This window comes from Pan troglodytes, chromosome 4 (genome assembly GCF_028858775.2).
Source record: "Pan troglodytes isolate AG18354 chromosome 4, NHGRI_mPanTro3-v2.0_pri, whole genome shotgun sequence".
In the NCBI taxonomy this organism is placed as follows: Eukaryota; Metazoa; Chordata; class Mammalia; order Primates; family Hominidae; genus Pan; species Pan troglodytes.
Window position 1 is genome coordinate 16,577,859 of NC_072402.2, and position 16,553 is coordinate 16,594,411.

The window sequence follows — 16,553 nt, forward strand, 5'->3', positions numbered from 1 at the left end:
AATATATAAATTATATAGTGTGTATATATATAACTTATGCATACATATTTTTTAGGAGATTAGAAACGATGTTTAGAGAGGCATCTAAAGATACCTTCCTGAGCATTAATATTGTTCTAACAATCAGGTAAGAAAATGTTTATAAAAGCCCTTTGTAAACTTCGTGATTCAACACAAATAAAAGACATTATCATTAACTATAAAACAGACAACTGTTTTTCAATGTAGGTATACTTCAGCCAAGGTCCTGAAGACTGTTGGAAGTTGGATGATCTCATCTGATCCTCTTATGGAAGACTCTTTTCCCTCTATAAACCGCTCATTCATTCAACAGATACTTAGCACCAGCTATGAACCAGAAATGAGACAGCAGTGAACAGCCCCAAGTCCCTTTTCTCAAAACTTACATTCCAGAGTGAGGAGACAGCAAATAAATAAGTGAATAAATAAATATATAATGCCACCCAGGGATAAAGACTCCTGAAAATAAAGGGGAGGAAAGCAGGGGATGCTAGTTTATACAAGCATGGTTGGGGACAAATTTTTCTATAAACAGATTGGCTCTGAGACCTGGGAAAGTCGGGAGGGCTAAGGGAAGCCATTTCCAGTGCTCAGAGGCTGGAGAGCATTTGTGGTGTGCGGGAAATGACAAGCAGGCCAGTGGCGTTGGAGGAATGAGGTAAAAGATGCCGTCAGAGAGCCCCGGGGTGCAGATCCTTGGGAGCCCTGTTAGACTCTGGATTTTACACTTGGAGTGAACGGGCGCCATCCCGAGGCTTTGCACAGGGGCAAGCTTCGAGTTCCGTTTTCCAAGACACCTCGGGCAGATAGGGGTGTGGGGAATTGACTGTAGGAGCTAAGGGCAGGGAAGGGAGTCTGATTCAAGGACACCTGGAGTGAACGGGCGTCATCCCGAGGCTTTGCACAGGGGCAAGCTTCGAGTTCCGTTTTCCAAGACGCCTCTGGCAAATAGGGGTGTGGGGAATCGACTGTAGGAGCTAAGGGCAGGGAAGGGAGTCTGGTTCAAGGGCTACAGCAACAATCCAGATAACACAGTTGTTCTTCCTCAACTAAAGAGAGTTGAATTGACTCAGAAGGTCTGTTCAATTGACAGAAGGTCACCTTGCTAGACTCATATATTCACTTCCCATAGCGTTTTCAGAGCACATGCATATCTGTTCTCTCATTGCATCCTCATTATATCTGAAGTGTCGGCTCACCACCTATTCATTCCCATTACATAAAGGACAGTTCTGAGAAGCAGCAACGTTAAGCCTCCTGCCTGAACCAGGTGTGACTCCTAACCCAGTGTTCTTTCTGCTAAACCAAGGTACATGCCCGAGCTTTGTCTTTCATATCTTACTTTGGACCAGGGAGCTTCCAAACCAGGGCAGCTCAAGAACTCACTTTTACTGAGCTCCTGGAACTTTCCAGGGCCAAGGCAAGATATTTACACACATCCTCTCATTTCTCCATCCCAGCTGCCTCCCAGGGAATGGGATCCTCCCTATTTTAAGACAAAGGAAATACTCAGAAGGATTGATTTGCTAAATATCAGGCAAGTAGGGACAGATGACAGATCAGGAATTGGAACCATGGTTTTTCTGATCCCATCCTCTTAAGCCCAGATAATAGAAATAATGTAGTTAAATAATCAGATAAGTATGGGGAACCCATTCTTGCATTTCCTCTCTATAGAGACCAAGACAGGGAAGGGTAACATCAGCCTCGGACCCAGACTTGGGCGAGGGTCAGGAATGCCCCAGGGCATCCCCAGGCGTGGCTCCCCTGCTCGCAGGTTGCTCTGAGCCTGTGTTCTGTCTCTTTGTGCAGGATGCTCCAAAGTGACCTGCATCAGCTTGACCCGGGAGGCCTCCATTAAACTGTCCCCCTTGCATGGCAAACAGATTTCCATTCGCTACCTGGACATGACGGACTGCTTCGTGCTGGAGGACGAAGGCCTGCACACCATCGCGGCGCACTGCACGCAGCTCACCCACCTCTACCTGCGCCGCTGCGTCCGCCTGACCGACGAAGGCCTGCGCTACCTGGTGATCTACTGCGCCTCCATCAAGGAGCTGAGCGTCAGCGACTGCCGCTTCGTCAGCGACTTCGGCCTGCGGGAGATCGCCAAGCTGGAGTCCCGCCTGCGGTACCTGAGCATCGCGCACTGCGGCCGGGTCACCGACGTGGGCATCCGCTACGTGGCCAAGTACTGCAGCAAGCTGCGCTACCTCAACGCGAGGGGCTGCGAGGGCATCACGGACCACGGTGTGGAGTACCTCGCCAAGAACTGCACCAAACTCAAATCCCTGGATATCGGCAAATGCCCTTTGGTATCCGACACGGGCCTGGAGTGCCTGGCCCTGAACTGCTTCAACCTCAAGCGGCTCAGCCTCAAGTCCTGCGAGAGCATCACCGGCCAGGGCTTGCAGATCGTGGCCGCCAACTGCTTTGACCTCCAGACGCTGAATGTCCAGGACTGCGAGGTCTCCGTGGAGGCCCTGCGCTTTGTCAAACGCCACTGCAAGCGCTGCGTCATCGAGCACACCAACCCGGCTTTCTTCTGAAGGGACAGAGTTCATCCGGCGTTGTATTCACACAAACCTGAACAAAGCAAAATTTTTTAAAAGCAGCGTATGTAAGCACCGACACCCACTCGTAACAGCTCTTTCTTCCGGGAAGGTTATTAGGAATCCGGCCTTCATTTTTCCTCATTTCTCATGGGCAACAGAGGCCAAAGAAACGAAGCAAGACAAACAGCAAACAGGCATTTTGGTCAGGTCATTTGTAGGCAGTTTCTCTTCTCACAAAAGATGTACTTAAGCAGGCTGATCGCTGTTCCTTGAGCAAGGCGCTTACTCTCCTCCGCTCAGGCCCCCAAGGCCGCCCTTTCCCTCGCACACAGGCCCCACCCCCACAGTTCCACGCACCCCCCCAAGGCCACACCCTCCCTCCCTAGAGCAGCAGCGAGGACCCATCATCAGAATCACAGTGCTCTCCAGACCTCCTCTCTAAACTGCTTCATTGACCTAAGTCACTCTCTTCAATCCCACACCCATGGACATTCTTGTCAACTCAATACCATAGCACTTTGCACAGGCAAAATACTTTTCAGGCCTTTTTAAAAAATTCATTACAGCAAACAGCTGGGGAAGGACATGCAGTCCTCCCCCAGCTCTGCCAATGACTATGACCTTGGCCAAAGCACTTCACTGCTCTGGGCTGCAGCTTCCAGCACTGAATCAGAGGCCACACAGCCCAAAGATTAGCTTCATGTCCATTATAGCATTGAGGGAGCAGAGATACCCATACACAGAAGCACCTTGGCATAGAGCACCCAGGCATCGACCTCTTCCAGGTGAACTGATTCTGTGGATGGATGTGATTTCAGGAGATTGTGCAGTGCCAGCATCAGTGCATAAAGGATCCTGTATGTCCTTTGGCTGCAAATCACCCACTTCCCTGTGTTTCAGTGGGAGAATTTCCTCTCCCACCTCCTCACATCCTCTTTTGCCAGGCTGGATGCTGTCGTCTCTGTACACAAATACTTCCTGCATTCCCCCCTTCACACCATCCTAGCGAGGCACCAGCACACCTAATCACAGCAAAGCCCAGATCCCCCCATCAGTTGCTTTTACTCAGTGTTTTCAAATAGGAGTAAAGGCCCTCGCAATTTTTAATTAACAAGCAAGGCCCAAGGGAACACATGTCCTCAAAAGTTTTTCTGATCCCTCGCCTTGCACACCTGGCATGCATCAGGCACATCTGTCCTACAGCTGGCAGAGACAGATGCCTCGGTTCTTTGTCATTCAGATTGCATTTGGCCTCTTCTCATTTATTTCTTTATACATCCAGACTTCATCACATGAAGCCTATCGGGGTTAAGTTTGTAAGTGTTTAATTGTGCAAATTGCCACCCTGTGTACCTCCTCCGTGTCTGTCTGCGTGTTTTCCATCAAAGAATGCAAAGCAGACTTCCAGGTGTTTAAATTCTGTTCACTCAACAATGCCAGATGAATGGAAGAGGGAACACACTGAGATGACTTAGACTCTGGTCCACCAACCAGACCCTTGGAAAGGAATACTAAAATCATTACAAGGTATGGATTTTAAATGGATGAAACTTCAAATTATCTTATTTGGATAGAAGTCTATATTCCAGCCTCATTTGCATGAAGTCAGATAGCCAGAAGAAATTCCATTGCTGGTTTTCACGAAATTCACTTGTCTTTTGCTAATAAACACATGGCCCTTTCCCAGATTATTCTCTAGCCAAGCCCCACCTTCGTTACGTTGAAATCCCTCATTTATTTTCTTCTCAAAATGCCCATTATCCAAATGCAGAACCTCTGCATCTCCAAGCCAGTTATGCTGAATTTGTCAAACTTAGACACCCTTGACAACTGCACTCCTACTGTAGGCTCCTGTGCGTACTGTCATCTTCTGTGGGGGATGGAGAGGTTAGTGTGATGAGGTGGTGTCTGCCCAGGAGGTTTCTTTCAAACATCATGGCCTCCCATCCAATCAACATCATCAACTTACATGTGTAATCAAGGCTCTGTGCCATGGGGGAAATGAATCATTTAGCTAGGCCAGGATCTAGTGAAAGCCACAGAGTTTAAAACCATGAAAGAGTTGAAGGCAGCATTTCTCAGCTCTGTGACTTGTGACCCTATTTGAAGTTTCAGGATTTGGGTGTCACAAAGGATTGTCCCTAATCCTTGGCCCTGGGGTCTTCCGAGTGAGCTGGTTTAATACTCTGAGAATGAGCAGGGAGATCCAGAGAATGAATCCCTGACCGCATCACCTAAACTGTCTTCCAAGCATGAGACAAAGCTGACTGTTCACACTGATTGCCCAGCACATACCGTCTTGCCAGTTTCTTCTTTTCTCCCAGTCTCCTGTTCATCCATTCTGTTCTCCCTTGGGGTGGGAATCTATGATGGAGGTTACTGGGGAAACAGCTCAGCAGATTTTTGGAGACCAAACCAAAGGTCTCACTAGGAAATTTATCTGTTTTAAAACATTGCTTCCTTCCTGGCTCTGCTAAATTGAATGCTCATTGTTTGTTGTTGTTGTTTTTTAATTCTAATGTTCAAATCACTGCGTGCTGTATGAATCTAGAAAGCCTTAATTTACTACCACCAAGAAATAAAGCAATATGTTCGTAATCAGCCTCAGCTTCATTTTTAATAACCTTTCCAGAGGAGAGTGCTCTTTGGTCGGGGGCCCTCAAAAGAATGCAGAAAACTTTCTTTGAAGGACAGAGCAAGCCAGGTCACTGCCACTGTTGCCTGCTTGGAGATACATCGATGGTTTTCTCATCTCCTTTGGACCAGTGATTTTGGCTTAAAATTGGCAGGTAAGTGAAAAAACATTACCTTCACAGTATAGTTCAGGTCTTCAATTCCTTAACCCAAATCCTGTGAGACTCTGTCTCCAAAAAATAAAAAATTTATCTGCGGTGGGTTTTGTAATACCTACCTCAGCGACTGGGACATCACCCTTAACCAGTCATATTAATATTTCTTCAGAAATAGATCTGAATAGTCACATGACATGAGATTATTATAGACTATAAATAGCCTTGCATCAGTTGAGATCCGGTTTTGTCAGGAAATTAATTTATACCATAAATAACACAAAAACTTCTATTTTTTTCAGAGCTTTCTGGATTTCAGAATTATGAAGAGCTAAGGACATGAATATATTTACCTTGGCACTGGTTACAAGCATTGGAGGAAACTTCAAAATTATGCTGACCATTCGTTGTTATAATTTGTTAAAATGTCTTAGAGTACTATTAGATTGGTGCAAAAGTCATTATTTTTGCCATTACTTTTAATGGCAAACTTGCAATTACTTTTGCACCATCCTAATAGAACCTGGAAGGAGAAGATGGAAACCTGATCTAAGTCAGTTAGGAAAAGTGAAATGCCAAATCCCTTCTTCGCCACCCAAACTTTTCCATCTGAGAAATCAATATGGCAAAAAGCAAGTACTGATAGATGAATGGGAAAGTTCATCCTTAGCAAGAAAAAAGTGTTGAGAGATATTAATTTTAACTATATTTGTCTTTGACCTTCTTCTCATCCTGTGTTAGCTGCTTAAACAACTCTCACATAAACCAGTGGGACCCTTAAATGGCTTGCAACATGAATTTGAGGACGCCCCATGCAATTCTTGTCAAGATCCTGGAATAAGCCCAGAAGTAAGTAAAATGCATTCACCTTTGAGGTTCATGACCTCTTAAACTGACATTTGTTCAGACTTCATTAGAAAAAGTTTTCAGGAAGTTTGCTATCTAGAGCATGCAAAATGAAAAGAAAGAGGATTGAGTATTTTTCGGGGGAAAAGTAATATAATACAAGTGCTTACTGTGTCTAAATTATCACAAGGAAGTCACCAAAAGTAGTGCATTTGTTCAATAGCTGGCAATCATGATTAGTTTAGAGAGAAGCTAATTGGAAGAAATGCTGACTAGACAGGGGAATAGGGAGAAAGAATATTGAAAGACTAGGTAAATGTTGCAGTGAGAATATTCACACAGAAAATCTGTGGCACAAAATTAGTTTTTCTCTTGCTTTTCTGCTTTTTGATCTTTACACCAGAAGCTGTCCTGCTGTGGTGGGGAGGGGTGTGGGGGTAGGAGGAGTGTCTGTCGTTATTTGTCCACAGTCGATGTCCATGCTATCACCAAGAGTTGCCTAAACACAGCTCCACTTTGCTAAAGAGCAACTCTGGCAAGTCTCATTCAGATGACCACCAGGGGGGCAAAAGCCATTTACCCAAAATAAGAAATACTCTCATAGACACTCGGATTGGGGGCATCACATCCAGGAATCACCCAGGATATGGTTATTCCTCCTTTTTTCTTTGAGAGCATCATTATCTCCTAAAGCCACAGGTCCATCTTGTAGGATCCTTTTTACCCTCTGAAATTAGTAGATCAGTTTGCATTTTAAACCACACAGGATGCAAAAACATCTCCGTTTGGGAACTGGACAAGGTACAATCCCTCTGTGTCAACAGACAGTTGTGGCATCTCCTGCAGAGCTGTCCCAGGAAGTGTCTGCATCTCAGATGCTGATGACATAGACTACTCAGGAAGGCAGCCTTCGTGCTCTAGATTATTACTCAAGTATAAGCAATCAGCATCATCCAGGTGTCACAGGAGGGCCTTGAAGTGTCATTAAAAAAAATTCTTGACCTAAATATTTCCAAACCAGTCAATTCTGTGTTGTGGAATATTTGTCTTTGCAGCCCTTCAACCACTGAATTTTACTCTGATGAGATCAGTATATCCAAATTTTATCCTGGCCCATGTGATGATCAACACATGATTGTGACTAGAAATGGCAATCATTCTTCACACACAAAGGCAGCCCAAGAAGTACCAATTATGTTTTTAAAAACCTTTAACAGGCCGGGTGCAGTGGCTCACGCCTATAATCCCCGAACTTGGGAGGCCGAGGTGGGCAGATCGCGAGGTCAAGAGATTGAGACCATCCTGGCCAACATTATGAAACCCCGTCTCTACTAAAAATAGAAAAAATTAGCTAGGTGTGGGTGCGTGCACCTGTAGTCCCAGCTACTTGGGAGGCTGAGGCAGGAGAATCGCTTGAACTCGGGAGGCAGAGGTTGCAGTGAGCCAAGATCACGCCACTGCACTCCAGCCTGGCAATGGAGCAAGGCTCCATCTCAAAAAAAAAAAAAAAAAACCTTTAACAATGATTTATTGACCATCTACTCTATGCCAAGTTTTACAAGTTCTGAGTGAACAAATACAATATCCTTACCCCAAAGAAACTCCAGTCAAATAAGAGTAATATATAGTAAGGTAGGATGGAAGAGTGGAATATAAAAAAGAATATGACAACATTCATTCATTCATCCAACAAGTATTTATTAATAACTTAAGAGATGTCAGATACTGTTTTATCACTGGGAGTTCTGTCCTGACGGAACTTACTAAAGAAATAATGTTCAGCACATTATTGGGAGAGAAGAACAAGGCTTAGGCTCACCTCTTAGAGAAGACCCTTGAGCTGGGTTTTATATACTCAGACAAGGTGGGCTTGGAGGAGTGATGCTCTTTAACATCCAAAACAGAGTACATGGAGCCCACTCAGGGAAAAAATATTTAATAAGGTTAGTGAAATAATTTATCTCTACTCTTTAATATTATCAAAACATTAACTATATTAACTATAGGTTAACGTAGTCATTGCTTTAGGTTGGTCATGTGAAAACATGGCAAGTTCTTTTGTTCTAGTGTCTTCATATATATATATATATATATATATATATATATATATATATATATATATTTTTAGACAGGGTCTCACTGTGTTGTCCAGGCTGGAGGGCAGTGGCACAATCACAGCTCACAGCAGCCTCTACCTCCTAGGCTCAATTAATCCTCCTGCCTCAGCCTCTTGAGCAGCTAGGGCCACCGGCACTTGCCACCACACCAGGTTAATTTTTTTTCATTCTTTTGGTAGCGTCAGAGTCTCCTCGTGTTACCCAGGCTAGTCTCAAACTGCTGGGCTCAAGTGTTCTCCCCATCTTGACTTCCCAAAGTGCTGGCATTTAAAGTGTGGGCCACCCTGCCCAGCATTCCCAAAGATTAATGCCTGTGTGTACATACATGCACAGACACATACCATGTACACATGTGTGTGTATATGAACTGGCAGTCATGATTCCCCAGAATCTTGCTCAAAGAGAAACGCATAGGAACTCCCTCCCTCAATAATCTTGGGATTTTTCAGCCCACATGGGCACTCTTTGATGTCACTCTAATTGCTACATACCTGTAATGGGAATGATCAGAATAACTGAGGTTCCTGAATTTACCATGTTCCTTTACTAAAAACTAGACTATGTCAATAATTTTCAAAATACACTGTGGCTCAAGTCAGATTAATTAAATACTCTTTAAAATTGCCAAGAAATGAATTTTACTTGCCAACTCACTGAGGAAAAGTTCTTTGAAACCTCAAATTCCATCAGGGTTATGAATGTGAAATTATCTGCCCACAGTAATAATAAACTAAACAGTGACAGCCATTAGGAAGTGCGAGAGAGAGAGAGAGAGAGAGAGAGGAAGGCTTTTAAATCCCATTCTCTGCAGTCAGAGCCGACAGTCCTTGTGACTTTTCAGGGCCCCAGGAGTCTCCCAGCATCTGAGTAGGCTCATTAAGCCCATTTCCAGAGAGACACGCAAAAGATATAGGAGAGAGGATTTCTAATTACAAAGATTAGCCAATAATTGGTACTTCCTTTTTCTCCAGTCTTCTTCCAACCACTAATGAACACAGCCACTCTCCATAAATAAAACTTTTTAAAAATACAGGTTTTACATCATGAATGTATTCTTCATGGGTGTTTACATTTAAAACTTAAACAAACTTATCAAGGCCCTTTCCATTTATGAGAAAGTAGATAATGGGACAAAACTGTCACGACTGATGAATAGCCTTCTCTATTTCTTCTCAAAGCCTTCTTCTGGAGATGGAGACCAAGTAGATGTAATTACCTGGGTACAATTTTACATTTTCCACACTTCCAGAGTAACTACACAAATGCCCCAGATTTCAACTGCACAATTCCTCATTTTGCAATCTCACCCTTTAACAATAGGCAGATATTGGTTTTTCATAATCCATTGCCACTTAGCAAAGTCCCTGAAGACATCATTTTGCCCAGCAAATCCTTGCTTGAGTAGAAGAACCCGAGAGGGAGAATTCAAACTATTTCTCTTGTTCTTTTTACAACCACACAGGCAAATACAGATTTATGACATGGTGGATCTGTGTGAATGGCGCCCAGGCATCCATTAGCTGGTCAGGGCTACGGGACTCTGGTTGGCTCTTCTCTACTTTCCTAATTTTAAAATACCCAAAGAATAATGACCATGGACGTTCTGGAGGGTTAGAGATCAAGAGGTTGTAGATTTAAAGAAAAAAAGTGAGAGAAAAAGAAACATTCAAGTAATGACCTCTCACATAATGAGAAACAGAATCTCCTCCGGATTTCCAAGCTGGCATTGTTTCCCTGGTACCTTCGCCTGGGGGCTCCTGTGTGTAATGTTTCTTTTAAAAATATCACACACAGGAAGGCAATGAGAAATACAAACACTGCACGGGAGAGCATTAATCTCCTTTTCTCTTAAAACTTGTGCTTAATCCCAAAAGCAAGTGGCAAAATAATCTTAAAGGTGATCATGTTATGTAACGATTCCTTTTGCATTTACAAAAGAAAAGCCACACATTCTCAGGTGCTGAGCATTGAGTATTTCTGTTTCTTTAACTTCACTCACTGGCCTTGTGGGCTAAGGGCAGCAATGACTATTTTTTTTTTTTTTTTTTTTTTTTGGAGACAGAGTCTCACTCTGTTGTCCAGGCTAGAGTGCAGTGGCGTGATCTTGGTTCAATGCAACCTCCTCCGCCTCCCAGATTCAAGCGATTCTCATGCCTCAACCTCCTGAGTAGCTGGGACTATAGGAGTGCACCACCACACCCTCCTGATTTTTTGTATTTTTAGTAGAGATGGGTTTTCGCCATGTTGCCCAGGCTGGTCTCAAACTCCTCAGCTCAGGCAATCCGCCTACCTTGGCCTCCCAAAGTGCTAGGATTATAGGTGTGAGCCACCATGCCCCAGCCTGATGACTAATTCTTCACAGCTAATAACTTGTTCTGGCCAAGGAGACAAGTAACCCTTTCTATCAGATTTTCTGAATGATGCAAAAGTTTTTGTTTGTTTGTTTGTTTGTTTTTTGAGATGAAGTCTCACTTGTCGCCCAGGCTGGAGTGCAATGGTGCTATCTCAGCTCACTGCAATCTCTGACTCCCGAGTTCACGTGATTCTCCTGCCTCACCCTCCTGAGTAGCTGGGATTACAGGTGTGTGCCACCACGCCTGGCTAATTTTTGTATTTTTAGTAAAGATGGGGTTTCACCAAGTTGGCCATGCTTGACTTGAACTCCTGACCTCAGGTGATCTGCCCACCTTGGCCTCCCAAAATGCTGGGATTACAGCTGTAAGCCACCACGCCCGGCCAATGCAAAAGTTTTATATCAGCAGCTCCATAGCAAAGCTCCCCTCTTGTGGGCTTGGGAACCCAATGCTAAGCCTTGCAGGTAGCATGGATCCAAGCAAGACCTGGAAGTTTCCTTTGGCTGAAACCAAGAGGCATTGGTAATTCTCATGGTGATAACAAATGCATCTTTTAAAACTTTTTTTAAAGGTTATCATTTCTTATTTTAGTTGCATAAATTTCATGTATTTATTTCCATTTGTATAGTACTGCCAATAGAGTACTCTGTGGTGACTGATGAAACACAAATTCAGGTTTCAGTCTATATTTTTAGGTCCCATGTTTTGGGGTTTTGGTGTTTTATATTTTGGTCCTATTTTTCTTTCTTTCTGATAGAGATGAATAATTAGTTGTGCTAGCTGAGATTGGCTCCTTACGTTGTACACCATTTTCAGAAGATGTGTCTCCATACGCGTCTATGGTAGTGTCAAAGAGCTCCTCAGGCAACAGTGCTACACATAGATTGCTCAATGTCCAACAGAAAATACCACTGTCAGAACATGAAGGTTAATTTGTCTGGAGCACAGAACATTTTTGGAGATAATCCTGGAAAGATAACCAGCCTCAATATGGAAAACCACAGAAATATTCCACTCCATTCCTGGCAGATGAATTCCAAACTGTATGCAGAGACTTAATTACCCCATAACTATAAACTATGTTTAACAAATTTGTAGGAGTATTTTAGCCCCAGAAACTTTGTGATCTGTTTGTAGATGTTTATTCATCACTCATAATTTCCTCCTAATTTTCCTGCACCTTGTGCAGCATTTAGAAGGTTAAATTTTGTTTCTGTTAGAATCCAAGGCCCCTTATGTAAATTATTAGTGGCTATCAGCTTGTCTTTTGAAAACTGTTGCTAAACTACAGATCAGCCCTGTGATAAATGTGATCCAATAATTTCAAAAAGCCACATAGGGAAATGTGTCAAAGTTCTTTATGACACTTGTTAGGAGAATATCACAACAACGAGAGATTTGTGGGTATTTTGTTTTGTTTTTTATGCCCACACATATTCTTTCCATATGTTCGGCAATGAACTAGAAATACATATAGCTGAACTTTGAGAACATTAAGTTACATTTTAGAAGTGATCCAATTTTGGTTGAAAATATTGTAATTAGAAACTTCACATTTCGGTTTGCCTATGACATGGGACTACCTGCTGATCTCACTGCTTTATATAACTAAAAAACCTTGTGTGTCTTTTTTTGTTTGAGTTTTAATGAATAAAATACACAGGGATAATGTAGTGAAAGAGCTCCAGATATTTTCTCTATCTTATTCCAAGATACCATAGTATATGAATAAATTTGAGTCTGCTTCAAGTTAGGATCAAGCAGCTCACTTCAGCAGGATTTATGCACATCTGAACACCTAATCCTCCAGAAAACTACTTTTAGCCACCATTCTTCTGTCTTAGCAGAATCAGAATAAATAATAGAACTTATTTAGGGCCCATTTCCCAATCTTCCTATAAACCCCTACCACCACTCCAACCTGAGAGCAAAGTATGGACCAGAAGTTTCCGAACAAACACAGTTCATTCATTCTCCACTTCTTTAATAACAACTTCCGAATGTCCCTCAATTTACCATGGCTCAGGAATTGGATTGTCTCCAAGGGACTTTCTAAAATAATAACTTCATGTCTGTCATTAGTATTCCTCTTGAAATTAGAAGTCTATAATAGCAGAGCCTCGATATGGCCTTGTACTAGGTTAAATTTTCACCGTAAGTCATCACAGATCACAAAAGAGCTAGCCAAGAAACATGGACCAAGTCTTCCCCTCATGCATGTTACAGACACAAAGTGCAAGAGTTGTCTTTAGCTTTATAACATGGTCATATCTGGTTAACTAATTATTACATTAGGATTTGACAGTACAGAATTCGCTTCTGGATTCTGTCACTGATTTTGTGTTGTTTGGAAGAATTACTTAATTTCTATATAAGAGGATATGACAACAATGGTTAAGGGGTCAAGTTCTTTGGAAGTATTAGCATAATTTATATTTTATATTGGGGGCTGGTTTTTATATAAAAAGATGATAGAGATAGATAGATGATAGATGATAGATAGATAGATGATAGGTTAATAGATAGACATACATATATACATATGTAAACATTTGGTAGAGGAGTACCCAGCATTAATGCCATTTCACAAAAGCTTCTGGTGTTCCTGAAGTTCTCACTTACTTAGTGTTTTATTTAGCTTTAAAAGACACATTAGCTTTGGGACACAAAACAAAGCAGGAATGGAACCCTATCTGTCAAAAATATTGAGTGCTGCATCTGCCCTCAATTTTTATTAAAATCACTCTAAATCTTGCCAGTCTGTCCAACTAAAAAGAGTAAAATAATAAGATATTCTACTGATGCTGGAATAAGGACAAAAAAGATGTTTGACTCAGCCAGTAAATTGAAATGTTATAGGAGAGAGCCAAGGGGATAAATAACCCATCTGAATTAGGAAACAGACAGGACTTCATGGCACAGATATTTTTCTCAGTTCTAGTTACTGAGACCAAAGATGACGGTATTTATTGATGGCATTCAGATGTCTCCCCTTTGCCAAACACAATATTTTTTCCAATGTGGTAGTAGAGAAATGTGTCTTTTGTATTGACTTAAAATTTTCTAGCCAGACTTTTTTTTTTCCGGAAAAATATAGCAGGAAGAGTACCATTGATAATTCAGAAGTAGCCAGCCTTCTAGGGAAACAATGTCCAAAGAACACAAGCAAACTTTTGCATGTGCTGCCTCTTAGTGTTTTCTTTTTGATAGAGCAGTTAGAGCTGACTATGGAAAGACATAATTAAAGTGCTAGAGATAAATATTCTAAAGATGTGAAAGAAACACGGTCATGTAAGTCTCACATTGCTGCTATTTTAGAATGAAGTGCATTTATATGCAATGGCATACCTGGAAGTGTGGAGTACTGTTCAGAAAGGGGAAAAGGACTGTTCATGGATAACTTATTCACGTCAGAGATCTCAGGCATCTCTCAGACATAAGGAGGATTGATTTCTATGGTTGACTTGTGCAGTTTTTCTCTTAAAGTGTCAAATGCAGCAGTTCCTGAGCCCGCTCTCTATCTGACAAAAAAGGAGGACTAGAGCCACAGATGAGAGTCTAAAGGCGCTACCTGTGCCAGGTATTCAGCTTGCATGTGATTCTGCCACACATTGACCTCTCAGGAGCCTTTAGAATTGAAAGTGTTCTGAACATTCAATCCAGCAAGTGTTTATTGATGGTCTTCCTTGTGCTAGCTGTTGGAGATATAACAAAAAGCAAATACAATTTCTGCCTTTGAGACACCCACCTATTGGGGAAAGACCAAAATGTAAATGGCATTTTGATTCAAATCAACAAACACTTCTTGAGGGTGCACTTAAGGGTCCTATTGCTTTAGGCACTAGAGATATCAGGGAACAAGACAGACAGAAGATCATGCCCTCCTGGAGTTTATGTTCTACAGCAATTTCAGTCCTGTGCAACAGAACTTTCTGTGATGATAGAAATATTCTGTACGTCCACTGTCCAATACAGAAGCCACTTGCCATGTGTGGTTACTGAGCACTTGGAATGTGGCTAGTGTGAATGAAGAACTGACCTCTTAAATTTCATTTAATTTTAATTCATTTAAATTTAAGTAGTCACACATGGTTAGAGCAGCACTCATTGTACTTTCAGTGATAATGACATGTTCTGTACCTGTGCCACCCAACAGGGTAGCCACAAGTCACATGTGGTTAGTGAGTACCTGAAATGTGGCTATTGTGACTGAGGAACTGAATATTAAATTTTATTGCATTTTAATTAATCTAAACTTATGTAAACACATGTGGCTAGTGACTATGCATTAGCACAGTTCTGGAGACTTGGTTCTCAAAGTGTGGTCCATGAACCAGCAGCATCTCCGTGTTAAAAATTCAGCCCCTGCATTTTAGCAGAGTCCTCAGATTAAAGTGTGAAAAGCACTTGTCAATTAGAGAAAGATAAGGCATAAAACAAAGTAAATGAATTATATGTGGGTGTATACATATGTGCAGGTGTATCTGTGCATGTATGGGTGAGAACATGGCTATGTATAAGAATATGCATGTGTATAGGTGATGATGAGAACATTCTATGATGCAAAATAAAGCAGGGAAGGAGGACAAGGAGTACAGTGTGGAGAAACTTTAATGTTTAGAAGACATTCAGAGAAGTCTTCACTGAAAAGGTGACCATTGAGAAAAGACTTGCAGGAGATGAGGTGTATTAATCCATTCTCACACTGCTAATAAAGACATACCAGAGACTGGGTAATTTATAAAGGAAAGAGGTTTAATTGACTCACAGTTCCACAGGGCTGGGGAGGCCTCAGGAAACTTACAATCATGGCAGAAGGGGAAGCAAACACGTCCTTCTTCACATGGTGGCAGGAAGGAGAAGAATGAGAGCAAAGGAGGGGAAAAGCCCATTATAAAACCATTGGATCTCATGAGAACTCACCCACTATCACGAGAGCAGCATGAGGGTAACCACCCCCATGATTCAATTACCTCCCACCAGGTCCCTCCCAGGACACATGGAGATTATGGGAACTACAATTCAAGATGAGATTTGGGTAGGGACACAGCAAAACCATATCGTGAGGGAACAGACAAGTGGATATCTTTTGGAAGAGCATTCCAGACAGCTGAAACAGCAAAAACAAAGGCCTTGAGGCAGGAACAAAGTCCCACCTGGCTTGTTCCAGGAACTGGCAGGAGGCCGCAAGGCTGAGGCAGGGTGCCTGGGGACACTGTGGTAGAAGTTGGGAGTCCAGAAGTAATAGGAGCAGCTTGTGAGAGGCTGGTGCCATTGTAACGAATTTGGCATTTACCCCCAGTGAGTAGGGGGATCATAAACAAAATGAATAGTATGATTTGACTTATATTTAATAGAGCACCCTCTGACTTTGTGCTGAAACAGGCTTGAGTGGCACCAGGGAAAAAGCAGAGACTAGCTAGGAAACTATTGCAGCAATCCAAGCGAGAGATGAGGGTACTTTGGACCACGTTGGTGAAGATGGAAGTGGTGAGAAGTGGTCAGATTCTGGGTATGTTTTTAAGATAATACCAAATAGGATTTGCTTACAGATTGGGAGACAGAGAACAAAGATGACTCCAAGCTAGCTGACACATTTTCTGGCTTTATGAACAGAGACTACAAAATAGAGTCAGACATCATTTCCTGCACTATCTACATGACAAAAGCTTCAAGGCTCTGTCCCATTCCTGAGGGGAGGTCCACTAATCTATCCCTATTGGCAATCTGAGTGGATAACATGTAGAAGGACTGTAGCCAAGCCTCCATCACACTTCTTTCTTTGATATGGACATTTGAGCTTTTCTGCCTTTCGTAGAAGAGGCTATGAAAACTCATCTTCAGCCAGATTACCTCCCAACAAAACCTCCT

At 42.4% G+C, this 16,553-nt stretch overlaps 1 protein-coding gene and 1 non-coding gene across 4 annotated transcripts in view; both read left to right on the plus strand.

The window, feature by feature from the left end:
* FBXL7 (F-box and leucine rich repeat protein 7) overlaps positions 1–5,174 on the plus strand; it is a 432,789-nt gene extending 427,615 nt beyond the window's left edge. For all 3 annotated transcript variants that reach the window (XM_009448811.5, XM_001148598.7, XM_016952973.4), the window contains one exon: positions 1,834–5,174. In XM_009448811.5, the coding sequence (XP_009447086.1) occupies positions 1,834–2,570 (737 nt within the window). In that variant the 3' untranslated portion in view covers positions 2,571–5,174. The remainder of the gene's footprint in view (positions 1–1,833) is intronic.
* MIR887 (microRNA mir-887) lies at positions 709–786 on the plus strand. Its single transcript, NR_035999.1, has one exon. It is a non-coding gene; the product is annotated as a microRNA mir-887 (primary transcript).
* Positions 5,175–16,553: the final 11,379 nt, after the last annotated feature.